General features: G+C 39.6%; 1 protein-coding gene across 8 annotated transcripts in view; it reads left to right on the plus strand.

The window, feature by feature from the left end:
* The window catches only part of LOC121854660, a 21,311-nt gene extending 1,203 nt beyond the window's left edge, over positions 1 to 20,108 (plus strand). For 4 of the 8 annotated variants that reach the window (XM_042349347.1, XM_042349357.1, XM_042349365.1 and 1 more), the window contains exons 2-5: positions 10,933 to 11,460; positions 12,101 to 12,249; positions 18,315 to 18,438; positions 19,723 to 20,108. In XM_042349347.1, the coding sequence (XP_042205281.1) occupies positions 11,329 to 11,460; positions 12,101 to 12,249; positions 18,315 to 18,438; positions 19,723 to 19,890 (573 nt within the window). In that variant the 5' untranslated portion in view covers positions 10,933 to 11,328 and the 3' untranslated portion in view covers positions 19,891 to 20,108. The other 4 variants (XM_042349373.1, XM_042349379.1, XM_042349389.1 and 1 more) reach the window with 2 other exon arrangements.
* Positions 20,109 to 20,129: the final 21 nt, after the last annotated feature.

Below are 20,129 nucleotides of genomic sequence, written 5' to 3' on the forward strand. Positions count from 1 at the left end.
GGAGAGCGCTTGGAGCTCCTATGTAAAGGTAGGTTGGCAACCTTGACACCTTGACATCAGGTATTCATAGCAAGCAAGCGTGGAAAATGGCCGTAAAATAAAGATGATGATGATGATTCGTACGCCAAGTTTCGGTCATCTAGATTCGTTCACTAAGTTTCGTTTTTACAAGACTTTTAAATATTAAGTAAACCTGTTCTTTCAGATTTAAAATCATCTGAATACGTAAACACACTGTTAAGGAGCAAAATCTCCAACTTACGAAAGACTGTTGCGCAATTATTCTTTAACAGTGAGGCAATTACAACATCTCTCTCTCTCTCTCTCTCTCTCTCTCTCTCACTTCTCTCTCACTCTGTCTATCTCTCCTCACTTTCTCTCTCTTCTCTCTCACAAAACATAACACGCAAAACGTATCTTACACATAAGAGTTATTCTGTGTTATAATAATTATCCATCTAACCTCACTTTTCTTTCCCTTTTATATGAAATGGTTGCAGGGACAAGGCGAAGGGCGAAAGAGAAAGGGAAGAATACAGTAGAACGGTGCAAAACAAGTGTAGAAAGATAGAGGAAAAGGTTAAATGGAGTAGACACACACATACACACGCACACACCACTCAGTGATTGTACAGTGGGAGTTGAGCCTCTTGGCCAGTCTTAACGAACAATAATACTATTTTTATGAAGTTTAAGACTAATTAAACATTATGAATAATTAAGAGGTGACATTGGACAAACTTTTACAGTGGTGTTGACATAATCACCGTTGTTACCTGGAGACCTGACCACTAGTACTTACACACCTACACCACGGCGTTATGTGTTACGGATACTCTCTCTCCCTCTCTCTCTCTCTCTCTCTCTCTCTCTCTCTCTCTCACTTCTCTCTCACTCTGTCTATCTCTCTTCTCTCTCACAAAACATAACACGCAAAACGCATCTTACACATAAGAGTTTCTCCTCAGTTTTTTTTTCTTATGCCTTATCTTCATCATCATCACATTTTCTTATATAAATGTTTAAACTTTCCCATTTTCTCTACATTCTTTAATTTATCATTCTCTTCCAATCTAAAACTTTCCTTCGCCTTTGTTACCCTCTCCGTTACACCTCTTCGTAAATTTCGCAATGCCAGAGGAAGAATTATTCACGATTGTCTTCATAATAATAACAATAGCTACTTTTCCTGTCGGCGTAAGAGGGATTTTATTTTTTACCAGCGTCAGTACAGTTCCTGGGTACTTAGTGTGTAATGTGAGGAGAGAATGATGTTTACCTGTCCCTAATTAGTCATTACACCCTCCTCCCCTCCCCGTGACCACACCTTGGTTTTGGGGGGCACTAGATACCTTCTAGTGGTAAGCCGATGTGTGTGTGTACGGACGTCAGCCAATCAGCTTCTCCCCTCATGGAATAAAAATCTCCGACAAGACCAATCAGTATTCAGCTCGTTTTCACTTTTCCACTCAGTGTTGACCTTGAAGGGAAATTCCACTGACTCAGAGAAACTGGGTCAAAGGGTGTGTGTGTGTGTGTGTGTGTGTGTGTGTGCGTGCGTGTGTGCGTGTGTGTGTGTGTCATAGTGGTGTTGTGAAATGTGGGATAACTTATATTATTTTTGTATATCTAATTCACTAGGTAGTAAGTTGTGGTAGATTATGGTTGGTTGGTTGGTTAGGTTAAGTTAGGTTAGGTTAACATTTCTTGAAGGAAAATCAATACCACCGCTTAAGTCAATTACCTTTCCCTCCATAAATCCCAAAACTCAGTCAAGTCGGTAAAGGCGGACTAAACGCTGTCCAAAGATAAAATAGACAAATTCTGACCAGGTCGTAGGAAGAAATTGAGGATCTATAAAATGGCTGAATTTCCTAAGGTATCGTTGTCTTAAGAGTGGCAAGGAGGAAAATTTATCTGGCATTAAACTAAGTCTCGTCCATCGAATGTGCCAAGTTTAAGGGTTATTAAATTTCGCTAGAAAGGTAAGGATTTTTAACGGAGACTTTAGCGAAAATCCACTCTTATATAACTTATGTATAGGAAGTGTGTTTATATTGTGTGGGATATATTTTTGTGAAAATTTATGTAATATTGGCGAATTTTAGATAATTTGGGTAGTTAATGAAAGTATAGAAAGTTAACGTAGTGTCATACCAGGAATATAAGGTCCAACATAATACACAAATAAATTAAAACTAATTAGACACAGAACAAATGGTATTTTCCAACGCTAAAACTATTTAATAAAACGTAACACAGTACAATGCGACGCAACACAACACAACACAACCCAACACAACATAACACTCACCACCTTTCCTCACTTTCGCTAACCACATCTATCTCAATCTTCCTTCGCCACAGTCAGTAAGGTCAACGTCATTCATTGTGGTGTCAGTAAGGTGGGAGTGGAGGCGGTCCCGAGAATTACTTCATTTCTCGTTTAAGTCAACGAGAAGCGGAGGGAAGTGTGAATGAAGGCACAATAATTTGCTGTGGAGATATACAGTATGTCTTGGGGGGAGGAGGAGGAGGAGGAAAGTGAGAATAAGAAAGTGAGAGGAGCAGAAAGGAGGAGAAATAGGAGAAGCACGGAGGAATAGGACAATAAACACGGAGGAGGAGGAGGAGGAGAAGAAGCAGAGGGAGGAAGAGGTAGTGGAAGGAAGAGTGGTGAATGAAAAGAGGAGTGAAGTAGGTGGATAAATGGAGAGGGAAGGAGAAATTACGACAGGGAGAGAGAGAGAGAGAGAGACCTGGATCAACATCTGTCAACTTGTACACACAACCGAAAACTAGAGAGGTAAATTAAAACCCATAATAACCTTCACTAAAGACCTTTAAAAAAAAAAACTCAAGCAACACCACATGAACCCGTCAGTACCGGATTAGTTAAAAATAAAACAAAATTTCATGGTTTTATAAAGAACAACAGAAACCTTAAAGAAACCAATACGATTTTTTTTTTTGCTACACCTTCGTTTCCCAATAGCAGGAAATAGAAAAATGACCCGGTTGTGAATTCATAGATACAACCAACATAAAAATGATTATTATTTTTTGTCGGTTTTGGTTAGGTTGTGAGGTGATATATTGTGAGTTATAGAGATACTGAAATAATCTAGTACTTAACGAAGGTATATAATGAGTAAATACCTTATGCTAATTCAGACAGGTATAGGTTAATTGTTCACAGGTATTCAGGATACAACTCACAACACACTTATCAGTCTACAGACTCTACAGAATGTCTACAGAGTCTTTACAGTCTCTAAAGCGTCTACAGAGTGACTATAGAGTGTTTACAGAGTGTCTACATGCAGGTTCTACAGTTTTTAAGTACATCTATAGTATTTCCACACCTCAGTGATCAAGAACACAGGAGAATAAATCTCTTGAAAAAAATCTTAGTGGCACCGAAACACAACACACACACACCTTAGTGACGTCAATGGCCCTCACACAATATGACCCTATTACCACCTTGGCATTATGTAAGGGGTCACATGTCACCCACTGTTTACAGCACCTGGCCTTCCTTAAACGAGTTCATGATAAAACCTACCGTATTTATAATGAATGTTCTCCTTATCGTATGAATTAATCTTACATGTGAGAAGATTACACTTGTTTATTTTATATTTATCTATAATGTTTAAGTGTATAGTATATAGATATTAATTACTAAATATATCGGTGAAATATATTTATTAAAGAAACTAAATAATGAGTTTAAATCGTCTTGGGAAAATATTAATGAAGAGTTTTGTTATTTTCTAAGTTTTTTTTTCCTAGTAGAAGCCGCGATGTCCTATCTATTTAGTATTATATATCTTTATCTGGATTATCATACAGAAAAAAATATCTATCTTAATTTATAAAACTTATCTAGTAGTGAATCGGTAAGGCCTAGTAAGCTGTTTAATAATCCTGAGATGAACACAAATTATAAAACAAAATACTATGTCAAAGAACAAATTAATTCTTCCTTGGAGGAGAAACAACTACAAACCTCCCTACAAAAAAAATTAAGTAATTGTATGTAGTGAGTAATGCAAGTAATCCGAGTTAAGATATAAAAAAATCCTCAAAGTTAATTAAATTCCTTCAACATGATATATGAGTGATGATGTGTTTGTGTGTTTGTCTGTTTGTGTTTGTGTTTGTGTGTATGTGTATTATTTTACTTGTCACATACCTACCATAACCCCTACAATACCTACCATAACCCCTATCACACCTACCATAACCCCTACCACACCTACCACAACACCTACCACACCAACCACAACACCTACCACACCTACCACACCAACCACACCTGCCACAATACCTACAACAACACCCACCACACCAACCACAACACCTACCACACCTACCACAACATCAGTGACATCAGCGACAAGTGGTAGTGACTGGTCCATTGTACACCCGAAGGAAAGACTTGATTTCTATCGCTGTCTGTGTGAATAAATTAATACGTCAGGAACAGCACCTTCCTGAGTCACAATGCTTCGTACAGTTTCATAAATTCTCGAATGTGATAAGAGGAGAACATATGCACTCGCTATATTTTCTCAGTGATAAAATTTGACGTATGTGTATTTTTTTTACTATCAACCCTTGTCATGTCTGTTATCAACCCTTGTCATGTCTGTTGTCAACCCTTGTCATGTCTGTTATCAACCCTTGTCATGTCTGTTTTATATGAGGTGAACTGCTGATATACGAGTTAACTTAAAATACCCAGGTAGATGCATATTTAACTTGAGAAAATTTGGGATTTATTTTTCTGGTCATCTGCAATGGCGTTGAATAATTTGCAACTTACAGAGGACTGCCTTGTTGAGGTAATAGTTTGTAATGTGTTTAGGTAGTTGAATTATTATAACTAGCCTTGATTAGTTTTAGTGTATGTTTATAATAAATACACTCCCTAAAAAACACCTAGACCTAGACTCACACGTAAACACACACACACACACACACACACACACCTGACAACACCTGATGACGTAACTCCCAGGGGCTTAACCACCAGCACGAAAACTCACACATGGCTCCTGGCAAGTCATTAGTTACCACAAACACACCGACGTATTTTAGCCATTCTCTAAAGTTAGCTTATAATTGTTGGTAGTTGAGATGGTGGCGCCTAGGAGTTACGTCACCAGGTAATGCTAGGTGTGTGTGTGTGTCCCTAGGAAATTATTCTTTGATCTTTTAAATGACTTTTGAAAGCGAGAGGAGACAGACAGAAAAAGAGAAATGGACAGGCATACAGACAGATAAATAGAAGGGGAGCGGCACATGACACAGCTACAGAGAGACAGACAAGGGCAGGGGGAGAGAAAGTGAGAACGATGATGTGTACGATTAAAAATTATATGAATAAATAATTAAATTTATATTAAAATACCGTGAAAAGTGAAGAATTATTTGAGTAACCCGGATATAATACACGATCATCCGCCAGGACCTAGGCCACCCGCACCCCCCTACCAAATATCAGTTCTTTCTCTTCAAAACTGTGAAAATACAGGAACAAACACACACACACACACACACACACACACACACACACACACACACACACTATATTTTCAATATATCGATATCCTATCATTCCGTCGAATACATGCGACAGTAATAGTAATAATATCAATATTAGTAATAATAATAGAACGGTAAGAACATCAATGATAAAAATAATAGTCATAACACAAGCGAAAATAAACAAAAAAAAAAGTAATAACTAATAACAAGGTAACTGGCAACTGTCCCAACATCGACGTCTTTGCTTAACAAACAAGTCTTTCATGTTTTAATAGATTAACAGATTTCTCGCGTGAAAAGCCTTTTAAGACGGGTTTATATACACTTTTCTTTACCGCAACGTACTTAAGGCTACCCGTGACTTAACACTCTCTTTTCCAAGATCAGGAGCAGTCAAGGGAGTCTCGGTGTATTGTTTACGATGCTCGACTTTCTGTTTACGTCACTGCGCAGAATAATGTGCAGTGGTCGCAACTTGCGCAATGGTCAGTGAAACACCGCCACACTGAGCACATATACTGTAAACACGAAAAGCCATACAGGAAAGGAGAAGGATATACGGGCGAGGAAAGGGACCAGAATGTAATAAGGGAGAATGAGTCTGGTCGCCCACCAAGCTTAGGTTGTAGTCTGAGGGAGGACGAGCTTATTTCTCTTAATAATATCGACAAATTTTGCCATCCTAACACCTAAATCACTCACAGGATGTTTCTACGCCCATAAGACAGCCTAAATGGTGTCTAAATTGCTCTGGGACTCTGCAGTAATTACAAACATCCTCTCGGTCTTAGTTACCGAAGGGGGTGAATTGAGAGACCGAAGCAATTTCAGATTTCGATTTTTTTTCTTCAGATTTTGCCCCCACGCAGCTCGAGGGCTAGTTAACTGGGTAAATCTTTATATCCTGTGTAAAGTCAAGTGCACAAGCATTACAGCGTCCAGAAGGGAAGCACGTGGAGTTTATACTTTTATATTTTGACTTAGGCAATTTACGAGCTTGAGTGCATTGGTTGTGTTAGTGAGGCGAGGTTCAGGGAGTCACGCAGGAACTGGTTAATAAACTCAAGAATAAGTGTTGGGTGTGTAAGGCCCTGTCAAGTGTCATTATTTTCACACACACACACACACACACACACCAAAAACAGCATTTTGCCTATTTAGGATATCTGAGAGAGCCCTTCAAGGCACGTACATTTAAGTAACTCTCTCTCTCTCTCTCTCTCTCTCTCTCTCTCTCTCCACACCCTAACATCTTTCACCATTACTCTTTTCCTCTTCCCCTCCTCCCCTCACATTTCTTTCGCGCTTGTCTCATTTTCGTGCACTTATTTTTCCTCCTTTCCGCTTTGTTTATTTTCCACCCTCATTACTCTCTCTCTCTCTCTCTCTCTCTCTCTCTCTCTCTTCTTCCCTTTAATTCCATCGTATATTTCTTACATTATGTTCTCCTTTCTTAGTTTGCCATATTTTCATTCGTTCTTTATTTCTTATTCTCTTTCCTTCCTTATTCTTCTTCTTCCTTATTTATTATTTTCATCCCCTTCAAAATTTATTTTATTTTTCTTGTGTCAATCATTTATCCTCTTAATTGTATTATCATATCACTGTTACCAAGTTAATGTAACGTCCCCTATCATTCCACTGTTACCAAGTTAGTGGAGGGTGGCGTGGGAGGGAGGGAAGAGTGGAGGGTGGCGTGGGAGGGAGGGAAGAGTGGAGGGTGACGTGGAGGGAGGGAAGACTTACAGCTCTGGTACATCATCCATCACTGAGATAATATGAAAACCCTCCTCAACCCTCCCTCCCTCCCTCCCTCCTCCTCCACTCCCTCCCTCCACTCCACTCCCTACCCCCCTTTAATGTTTCCCCCGGGCGCCAGATGATACATTAATCACTCCCAGCTGTATTAACTTATCGTCATCATCATCATCATCATCATCATCATCATCATCATCATCATCATCATCATTCTTTATTATCACCACCATTATCGCTAACAGGTCACCATCATCACAATCATCATCATCATCATCAACCATTATTACCATTATTATTATCATTGCCATCATTATCATCACTGTCTCTGTCTCTAAATTCAGAAGAGGAAAGAGAGTAAAAGGAAGAGGAGGAAGACGAGGTGGGGTCGAAAAGGTGGAGAAGGAGAAGGAGGAAGAGAGGATGGAAAAGGAAGAGGAGTTGGAGGAGGTGGAAAATAAGGAGGAGAAGGGGAAGGAGAGAAGAGACACGTAGACTGAAAGAGAACACGAGAGAAAAAGAATGAGAAAGAGAATAAAGCAAAATGAGAAGAAGAAAAAAGAGGGACAGATAAAAAAATAAACAGAAAAAGATGAAGAAGGAGGAGGAGAAATAAAATAAGGAAGAGAAACGAAAATATATTCTTCCCTCCCGTTTATTCAATGTTCCTAAGATTTATTTATTACCTGGTTTACGAAATTACCCTCTTCACCTGGAATTATACTAGATCTTTTTTATGACGTCTTAAATTTTATACTATGCTGTTCAAAGGGTCTCTCTCTCTTTCTCTCTCTCTCTCTCTCTCTCTCTCTCTCTCTCTCTCAGCCCGTATTCCTAACTATGCCTCACTTCCTCCCTCCCTCCCTCCTCCCTCCCTTTTACCTGCCTTCCTACACTGAATATACAACTAACGAACTAACTAACCAACCAACTAAGTAACTAACTAACCAACCAACTAACCAACTAACTAACTAACTAACTAACTATATACCTATCTAACTAGCTAACCAACTAACTAACTAACTAACCAACCAACTAACTAACTAACCAACCATTTAACTAACTAACCAACCAACTAACTAACTATATACCTAACTAACTAACTAACCAACTAACCAGCTAACTAACCAACCAACTAACTAACTATATACCTAACTAACTAACTAACCAACCAACTAACCAACTAACTAACTAACCAACTAACTAACTAGCTAACTAACCAACCAACTAACTAACCAACCAACCAACTAACTAACTATATACCTAACTAACTAGCTAACCAACTAACCAACCAACTAACTAACTATATACCTAACTAACTAACCTAAACGAATTCCAACATTTTAATTGCTTTTGCAGACAACAGCCGTCCACCAACACAGTTATCCCAACCACTTAACACTAATGAGGACAAGTTAGTGGACTCAAGCACTCCATAATCAGGTTAGGACCAGCTGATGTGTCACCTGGGGAAGGAAGACAAGCTTGTGTCACCTGAGAGGAGAATCTGTGCCATCTGTGTCACCTAGAAAGACTATCTGTGTATCAAATTCATATTCTCTCTCTCTCTCTCTCTCTCTCTCTCTCTCTAGTCACCAAAGCTTTTGTAGCAGAGTAACCAAGAGGTAAAACTCGCCCTGGGTGCCATAAAGGAGACACATAACGCCTTAATACACCTTTATGGCCTCAATAAAAAGAACCTTACTGCGTTACTGGTACTGTCTGGGTGTACGTAATAATCCCTTGACCTAACCTAATTTGACCTGACAACCTAACCTAACTTGAACTAACAACTTAACCTAACCAAATCAAACTTAAACTTATGTAAATTAACAATATTACAAATCTAACATCATCAGTTTAAGTTGGAGTCGATCTGTTTTTACCTACTGAAGAGACTATGATTTATCACCTGCCACCTCCTAGGATAAATGCAGGTTAATGAGGATAGGGAAGCTCACCTTGAAATCGATTCGGATAAATGAATACTTTAGTGACTATCATTATCATAAGTGAATTAACAAGCATTTCACGCTTAAACGTGTCATTAGATGGGTGTTTAACAAAATATTCATACATAGGACACAAGTAATGTTACATATACATATTTTACATAACATTATATAGGCTATATTCGAGTGTATACATAATGCATATACTGTAGTGTATACATATAATATTACCAAAAGAACACATATAACAAAATCCATATAATTAGTATGATTTTTGGATACATACACATATACACAAATACTGCAGTACTTATAAATAACATCTATCCCCCAAAAAAGTATATTAAAGTGTGTTAAGACAGAACATAAGTAATAAAAATTATCTCTTATAAACACTTTATATTTTTAAGTATACTTTATACTTTAAACTCCTTTATTTAGGGGAAAAGTAGATATTGGGGATATTTTAGGGAACGATTTAAAGTATCTATTTCATTTTTTTAAAATTTATGAAGAAAATAAAAAAACCTTTTTTTTAACGTCCAATAGTTTCCTTGTTGTGTGTTTGTTCCAGTTGGTTGTTGTTGTTGTTGTTGTTGTTGTTGTTATTGTGGCCTATACGTGAGCACCGGTTTACGTTTCCTTAAGCACCATAACACTGAACACTATGTAATTTTAAACACTGTATTTCACTGTATCACTGAACACTATGTATCGTTAAGCACTGTATTTCACTGTATCACTGAACATTATGTAACTTTAAGCACTGTCCAATCACTCCCAGGTACTCTCAGGTACTGACCGATCACACCCAGGTACTCCCAAGTACCGACCGATCACTCCCAGGTTCTCTCAGGTACTGACCGATCACTCACACCACTGCCAGCTTAAACTACCGAACGACCAAAACTACTTAGTGTAACTACCGCACGGTCGTTCTTCACTCGTTCGTTCGTTATCTTAAACCGGTATATTAGGTATTTGTGAATGTCGTTGTATACATTTACGTGTTTTAATGGCTTGGGTTTTTACACATTATTGAATAACATTTGAAATTTGAAGATTAGATGACAATGTATGATGATTCCCCCTAATGAGAGTAGTCCACCAGGTGTTATCAATTATCTCTCTTTCATTACAGGTGGATGATCAGCAGCTGAGAATCTAAAGAGTCTTCTACCTTCAGCAGGGTTCAGTTCCATCATTCAATCTTGTTCCCCTGAGTCTTAAGTTAAGCTCAGGGTCGTTCATCACCATCCAGGAGTCTTAAATTAGGCTCAGGGTTGTGCATTACCACCTGAGAGTCTTAAGTTAGGCTCAAAGGCGTTCATTATCCTCTGGGAGTTTGAGGCTAGCCAGAGTCTTTCATGAACATATGCACATTCTTCAGGAGTCTTAATTTAGGACAATTATCACCTGTGGGTCTTAATTTAGGACATTTACCACCTGTGAGACTTATATTAGGACATTTATCACCTGTGAGTCTTATATTAGGACATTTATCACCTGTGAGTCTTATACAAGGACATTTATCACCTGTGAGTCTTAATTTAGGACATCCATCACCTCCAATTAAGACTCAACCTAAATTTAAACCACCAATTACACTTTAAATCACCTGTTGACATAGTTATCATAAGTCTAAATCAACTGGTTATTTTTCCAGATGAATTACTCAATGATCAGTAGTTGGTGACATTGTGAAGGAATAATGGTATAAACTGTATTGAAAATAAACGATAATAAACAAATAATAAAAATAAATAAATAATGAACTGTTTAAAGGACATTAAATAATAAACAATAAATGCTGAAACTGATAAACGACAGGAAGAAAAAGAACAGTTAATGAAGAGTAGATAATGTAAGTGAAAACAGAGATGATACAGTGAAAAACAATAATAAAGAATAATAAAGATAAGAGAAAGATATTAAAAGACTTACGGTAAATATCTTGGGAGGAAAATTGTCCTTCGTCTGTAGAGAGAGTATCCGCAGCACCAGTAGGATATCCAAAGGCGATTTATTCCAGGCGCCAGCAGGAAGTCCAACGAGGCAAAATATGACAGACGGAAGTTCAGGCAAGTGTAGGAGGCCGATGAGGGCGTGGGTGTACTTCCTCCTATTTACCGTGGGCGTGTGGGCGGTGGTCTCAGCGGAGGTGGCCCCAGAGGACTCGTTCAAACCTAAATTGGTGAGTAATATTGTATCGTTTGTGATTTTTAATTCAATAGGAAACCTGACACAAAAAAATCCGCTATGTTTGATAATGTCAGTACTGGATACTCTTAATTATATGTTTATTTACCTGTTGATTAAGGTATGGGTTAGGATAGAGAGAATAATCAGAAAATATCTTAATTATTTATAGGTATTAATTAACCCATATAACCCCCCCCCCCTAAAAAAATTGAATATATATTACTCAAAAATATTCATACTTACATTGTTGACATCACGGTAACACTAGAGTAACACCCTCAGTAACACCCACAGTAACACCCCAGTCCCTCAGTAACACCCACAGTAACACCCTCAGTAACACCCCATTAACACACCCATTAACACACCCAGTAACACCCCAGTAACACCCATTAACACACCCAGTAACACTAACACCCATTAACACACCCAGTAATACCCCAATAACACTTATTAACACCCCACAACACCCAGTAACACCCCAGTCCCTCAGTAACACCCACAGTAACACCCTCAGTAACACCCCATTAACACACCCATTAACACACCCAGTAACACCCCAGTAACACCCATTAACACACCCAGTAACACCCCAGTAACGCCCTAGGTAACGTTGTCACTCCTTTACACAGCCCAAGAAACGCCAGATCTACCGTGAAGCAGTGCTACCAGCTCGAGGTGGCATCATACCTCAAGGGGCCTTTACCAAGCAGCGCCTCCAGCACAATATCCATGACCAACTCGGAATAGAAGCTCCTGACGGCACTATCTTTATCTCCAGGTGCGTGTCTAGGTGAGGGGTGGAAGGGGGAAGGGGTGAGGAAAGAGATTAGTGGGAGTAGGGATAAAAGAGGAAGGCAAGGAAGGGAGGGTAGAATGATGGTGGAATGAGGGATGGGGATTAAGGGCAGTGAGGGGGGTGGGAGATGATGGAAGGAAGTAAGGATTGTCAATAGGTGAAGGAAGAAAGGAGGGTAGGTGGCTGGGTGAGGGACTGAAGGAGAGAAGTGATGAGTGGGAATATGAGTGAAGGAAGGAATTATAGGAGAGGGAGGATAGTCGGGGTTAGGGAGGTGAAAGGGAGGAAAGATTAGAGTGAGGGAAGGAACTGAGAGGGTTGAGCACGAGGTAAGGGAGGGGAAAAAGACGAGTAAGGGAGAAGGGAAGGAGGGGGTGAGCGTGTGAAGGGAGGGAGGGAGGAAGGAAGCGATGAAGGAGTAAAGAGAGAGGAGTGAGGGGTTGATGGGTGAGGCTAAAAGATGAGAGGGGAAACGAGGGCTCCTGATGGTGTTGTATCCGTCATCAGTTGAGGGGAGTGAGGAATGAGGGCAGGGGGAGACGTGTGTGTGTGTGTGTGTGTGTGTTGAGTTCGGGGCGTGACAGGCAAGGGTGATGAAGAGAAGAAAAATAAACCCCATTTTCTTTAACTTAAAAAAATCTATTTATTTTAGGATATACTATTTCCTTCCTCTCAGACCCTACAGAGACGGGGTTAAACATATACTTAAACCAACTCGCGTGTCTCTTGAGGTTCGATTGTCTCTTCCACTGTATATTCTTCCCTTAAAACATCATATAACTTCTCTTGTGTTGTTGTGGTGATGTGATCGCTTGTTGTGTGTTGTCGTGAAGGAGTTGTATATGAGTTGTGGTTATTTCGCATCCTACAATTTGAGTCAAGTGTTTGGATGTGATTCATTTAAATAATTTGTGTACACACACACACACACACACACACACACACACACACACACACACACACAAGAAGTATTATACAAGACCTGTCCGTCCACACCAAATAGAGCTAAAATGAAACTTGTTAACAATGGATGATGATGATGATGATGATGATGATGATGATGATGATGATGATGATGAGGAGGAGGAGAAGGAGGAGGAGGAGGAGGAGGAGGAGGAAGGCCCACACATCAAAGTTGAGACAAGGAATATCTCCTCTGGTTGGGTCAAGAACTGGAGGTTGGTGTCGTTTTTATGGTACTTATGGTGTGATGTAGTGTTATCGTCTGTCTATATGTCTGTCTGGGTGTCTGTTTCTCTCTCTGGGTTGCTTAGGTGTCTATCTGTTTGGGTTCCTGGTTATTTGGGTGTCTTAAGTGTTTGTCTGTCTGGTATTTTATTTAAAAAATTTATTGACAAAGCTTGTAGTACAGTTTGCCTATTCTGAGTAATTCAGTCAGGTCTTGACACTGAGGGTGGTATCACTTCTCACTGCCACGCAGGACAGAGGTTCATACACAAAGGAATAGATCATATTCATTAGCAGTATATATAGGTCAGAGTCATGTGGGTGATGTCACTGTTCACTGCCATGCAAGACAGTGGTTCATATACATTGGACGTCATATTCTAATTGAAGACTAATCAGTGTGGGCTAGCAAATTTTGGATAAACAGCAAGAATGTCCTCAAGCACCCCCGACTCAATGTAGTAATTACAACGTTCATGATACAATAAGCCAGGTGGCCTGAAGTCTTTGATAGTGTCACATTCAATAATATAGTTTTCAAGTGCATGATTTAAAGGTTTATCACAAAGTTATGTCTGGATTTCTTTCTAACAGTGTATCTGTTTATTTGAGTGTGTGTGTGTGTGTGTGTGTGTGTGTGTGTGTGTGTGTGAACCCGAAATCCTGGACTAGTTTCAACAAGAGAACTGTGTGTGTGTGTGTGAGAGAGAGAGAGCGAGAGAGAGAGAGAGAGAGAGAGAGAGAGAGAGAGAGAGAGAGAGAGAGCCCCATGGTCTACTCTCTAAAATTGAAGAGCAACCTGATCATCCCAAGGAGGGCCAGTTGGTCACCCAAGCGCTAGTTTAAACATTATTGTGGCTAAGTTGGTCGTTCAAGATTAAACATCACGTATAATTATGTTGGCAGAGGTGAGACAAGTTTAATGGATTGTTAGAGTTTGAATTAGTTGTTGTCAGGCTAAGAGAAGTTACTTGTTGTTGTTGTTGTTGTTTTTATATCCACGAACAGATACATTAAGAGCTGAGAGCTGAGTTGTTGAGTTATCTGAGCTAGGTTGGGGAAGTTGCAGTTGGTGATGTTTTCATTTTTTTCGATAATTTTTGTGCCTAAATTTTCTATATATAGAATTCAATCCCATTTCATAAGTTAGTTTGGAGAGAGTTATTGTTCCACAGTATTGAATTACAGGATATAAAACGAATTTTCCCCAGACGGAGTTCCCACACAGGCTCGCACGATGGCTATTTTCGCCTGACTGAAAAAAATTAATAAAAAAAAAATGGATTCGAAATTGCACTGAGACTCTTTGCTGTTTTTTTTACTACTACTTAGGAAAATAAACAAAAGAATATAATTAGAATAGTATCCGGTGTCTTGCAATTAGAGTGACTAACTAACAAACAGTACAAGACCTGTCGACGCACCTCTCTACACTCTAAGGCATTACAAGATACAGTTTTATTTCAGGTTCTCTAGGCGTTCAGAACACCCTGGCATAATACTGGTTGGAATAAACGTTTATTTAACATCAATGGATAGCTTCAGAACGGGTTGACTGACCTCCTCGTTGCCACACACACACACACACACACACACACACACACACACACACACACACACACCCCACACACACACACACACACACTTTTCATATCTCCAACTGAAATATAGTAGAAGGACACAAAAATGGTGACAATCCTCAACTCTCACAGAGAAACTGGATGAAACCCCCAAATTCAATTCGTTTTTTTTTTACGACAAGAGACCAATTTTGCACCTGTTCTCCATCTGTCAGCGCGACTCCTATTGACAGAGACGGGCTGCTGCATTTAATTGTTACATGAAAAGTAATATAGTCAGATGTGACACAGAGATATATTACATCCCCAGATCACAATTTTATTTCGTTACGGAGATGAAGACTTTTTCATTACTTTGGTTTGGTTTACTCACTCGGCCGCTGACTGTGAATAACGATGTATGATATTGAAGGGAGTGAATGACAAGTCATCTTCGGTGTGAATAAGGATAATGTGATAGGTGAATATACAATGAGTGATTAGAAAGCTGTTTGTGGATTATTTAATAACGACCAAAATGAATGACGAGCGAGTGGTTTTTTTTTTGGGGGGGGGGGGGATTCATCTGCAGGACGATTTGTTGAAATGAGTAAATTTGTATTGATATTAATCACAAAATCACTCAGCCACAACCCTACATGAAACAGGATAAGATAAATATTGTGGATGTCTGCAGGAAATATAGAGCAAATTCTCCCTGTATGTGTGAGGGGGAGGGAGGGGGGGCTCGTGCCTGCTCCATCCTCTTACCTAAAAGGTTAGAGAGAAAATGGGCTAAGAAATTGCATGTAGGAAAATTCTTGTTCAAACACTAAGTCACATTTCCCTAAGGACGTCGCCCCCCCCTCCTGGTCTAGCTATCTTGTGAGGCAAACTATTTTCAAAATCCCTTTTAAGTGAATTTGCTAAGTTTGCTTAAATTTTGGTTTGCGTTTTTTGCTGCCGAGGTGTGTGTGTGTGTGTGTGTGTGTGTGTGTGTGTATACAGGATTACCATATCTTCTCTAAGTCAACACAGCCACCAACATAGGAGAAATAATAACAACTCTCCCAAACCAACTAAGCACACACACACACACACACACACACACATACACACACACACATATATATATATATATATATATATATATATATATATATATATATATATATATATATATATATATATATATATATATATATATATATATATATATTTCATTAGCCCAATAAAGCACGCGGACTTCTACATATAAGCAACACCTCACCCCGCCAGGATTCGAACCCACGGCCCACGACTGTGAGGTGGCGTTCCCCGGTCACAGTCGTGGGCCGTGGGCTCGAATCCTGGCAGGGTGAGGTGTTGATTTTATATATATATATATATATATATATATATATATATATATATATATATATATATATATATATATATATATATATATATATATATAACACCAAAAAATACTACTATTACCACTATTAACAACACTACCACCAACAACAGGCAGCGAAACACCACACAAAATCAAGGTGGCTTTACCTGCCAAGTTAGTGAGGACAGGTGACTCCTACTCTAAGCCCGCCGCTTCCTCGCCTTCTCCTCCCACTTCTCCCTGACTGGCAATGCTTTTCTCTGCTGTCAACGTTTGTCAAAGTTAAATATCTTATATTGTAAATATTAGCCAGGTATTCTTTTTATGTCAGTTTAGACATCACTAAATTTTTCCTTCAACATCAGTTCAAGTATAAACCAAATATTCCTTCAGTATTAATTCAAATATATATCAACATTTTCTCGGTATTATTTTATTGTAGGAGACTAGAAATGAACGCTAATTATAATTATAAACAAACAAAAAAGCAGTTATAGTATACAGAAACTTATGACGGGTGACCAATCACAACTCTGTTACCCTTTAGACACAGCTTATGTATGGTTCAACTCACTCGAATACTCGGTTCCATTTCTGTCACAGTGGAGTTGATTTACGGGGTAACTTCAACTTTCCTTATAAGCCATTCATTTTGTCGCAGGATTTAAACATTTACGTCCGTTAATGTCAATAATTCCCCATCTAATTCTGATCTCTAATATATATCGATATAATAGTTACATGGAGAAAATGAGAGACATATTGATAAATTAAAGAATATAGATAATTTAGATAAATGATGAAAGATAGAGAAAAAAATATCCTTGTCACGTCCATATAGCCATCACTTCTGCACCACTCCCGACCCAAACAGCGTGACATCTCACGCCTCACTGTGGGTATCGACTCCCCATCACTCACACTTCTTTCACCGTTCAACACATTAGTCTAGTTCACACTCCTTCCTCCTTTTCCCTCTCCCTCGTTTTACACTCTCTTCTTCTCATTCTATTTCCTCCCCAACACTTCCCTTCTTGCTCTCCCTTTATTCAATTTCTCCCTTCTTCCACTGTATTTATATTTCTATTTATTTCTTCTTCCTTTGTTTCATTCATCTCAGCACATACAATTCTTCCCTCCTTCTCTCCTGTACGCCCCCCCTCCCAACATCGACTCCTCTCCCTGGGGCTGAATCAGAACGTTCTGACATAAGGATTTTGATTCATTACCGCTACCGCTCAGGTCTAATCTCTGGGGAGGGGGTATATCTGGGGAGGGTATCTCTGGGGAAGGGAATCTCTGAGGGGTATATCTGGGGAGGGGGTATTTCTAGGGGAGGGGGTATCTCGAAGGGTGGGGTATCTCTAAGGAGGGGGTATCTTTGGCTGACGGGGTATCTATTGTGATCTTTGTTTGGTATTTGTCTGTGAATAATAATAATAACGACATTGATTTTTTCTTTATGAATATTATTTTGGTCACTTAGATTATTATTATTATTATTAATATTATTATCATCTTCCCTGGTATAATTTTCATAATTACAATTCATTATCCTGTAATTTTCCCCCTGTATTAAGTTCTCCCTCATTTAATAACGTTACTACTGGTTCAGATTTCATTTCTAAATTTAATGAGATTTGAGAGTTGCAAGGATTCAGTCCATTTAATTCCTTCTTAATATCTTATAGAGAGTTTTTCTCCTCAATCTTCAGGACTTGTGGGATTAACTCTACCGAGGCTTCTACTTTTATTATTATTATTATTATTATTATTATTATTATTATTATTATTATTATTAAACTTCAGTACATCACTCCATCATCATATCACCATTCTTCACCACATCACCACGCCCCACTCAAAATAAACATCAAAGAAACTAACTAACCTCTCATATTCTTTTTCCTTGGCGTTGGCAGGACTCCACAACACACCCACGAAGAAGTAGATCCTGAGGACGAGCGGGAGATTTTACGCTTGTTTCCCTCAGAACAAAACGCTGGCTCTCTGGATCTTCATGGTCACATCCACCTACGTCCACTAGTAAGTTGTACCTCGAAAATAAGATATAAGTTGGTTTTGAGATTGAGCTCCTAAAACACAACATAACTCTATTGCATCACTATAAACACAGCCTATTAGACTTGATACCCCCTTAAAGGTACCGTCCGCCATTATAGTGAACTCTGCTGTAAACGACATAATGGCTGGAAAGTGCCCGTCATTTTACGAACTTATGAAAGCGAGGAACAGAGCTTCGGCTGGACTGACGAAGACTAACGTAAGACGACACTAGACTATGGAATGATCGTATAACTATGGGAAGAGCCTTTATAAAACGGTGTAGAATATATAATTTTTATGGCTGGGTTTTGTTAACAGTTTGTTACTAGGAATGGAGACACACCTGCACCCTCAGCATCCCTTTACACAGGTCACCGGCCAGATGCAGGAGCTACTTAAGGTCTTCTTCTCCCGCCCTCAGACGTTATTGGGTGTCAGGAGGAGTTTGTTTACTTTATATTTCTCGAGTTAGATGCCTCCCCACGCGCTACCACGACTGTTCATGCTCTTGTACGCCCTCCCATGCCTTTTCCACGTATTGCCTTGCCTTTCCATGCCTTCCTACACCTCGTCTAGACCATCTATGCCTTCCCACGCCTCCACACACTCATTCAAGCTTTGTCCAGTCCTTCCACACCTTCCAACTCTTTCCCATGCCTTTCTAAGCTTCCCCACGCCTCCTCATACCTTTCCACATGTTTTCAAGCTTCCCCCCCCCTTATAACTACTTTCTACGCCTTGCCACGCGCCTCCTACTGTATACCTCCCACGCCATCCTACTGTATCCTCCCACGCCCTCCCTACTGTATATACCTCCCACGCGCCTCCCCTATGTATACCTCCCACGCGCCTCCTGCTGTATACCTCCCACGCCCTCCTACTGTATACCTCCCACGCCATCCTACTGTATACCTCCCACGCCCTCCTACTGTATACCTCCCACGCCCTCCTACTGTATACCTCCCACGCCCTCCCATACTTTATTAGCTTTCCCGTGCTTTCTCGCATCGCCCCAGATATAGCTACGTTTATTTACTGGCCACACTCAGAGAGCTTAACTTAATGATCCACATCTGAGGTAATTTAAAAGTCAAGAACGAGCAAAGTGAATCAGTGTGTATGTACAGTAGTCCCCCCTCTCTCTCTCTCTCTCTCTCTCTCTCTCTCTCTCTCTCTAAGACTTAATATGATAACACTTGACCTTCATTGACCTAGAATTTTCATTAATTTATCTGACCTCTCTGTCTCTCCTCTCCCTCACAGCCCACGACCTACCTTATACGCAGGCCAGCTCTAGGTCGTATCTTCGTGCCAGGTCAACCACGTTTCAGGTCACACGCATCCAGCCTCTACCATAGTGCGTACCCCTGGCCTATTTACGCCCCTCCACAGGCAATGATCTACCAACATCTTTACGCCTCATACAAGTAGCTCCTGAGTGAGGCGGGAGGAGGAAGTGCAGGAAGAAGATGTGACGTGCGAGGGGGAGGTACTAGAAGAACTCTTCACTAGGAGATATCGCTTGGTGGTGTTACTAGAAGACATCTGGAGACATGCCAAAACCACGAATTATTGTACCTCTTGCAGATATATGAACAAAGATTATAAAATGCAAGGAAATATGTGAATATTTTTTTCGAAATTAAATTATATGTATATATATATATATA

Source organism: Homarus americanus, unplaced genomic scaffold (assembly GCF_018991925.1).
Source record: "Homarus americanus isolate GMGI-L3 unplaced genomic scaffold, GMGI_Hamer_2.0 scaffold46386, whole genome shotgun sequence".
NCBI classification, from domain to species: Eukaryota; Metazoa; Arthropoda; class Malacostraca; order Decapoda; family Nephropidae; genus Homarus; species Homarus americanus.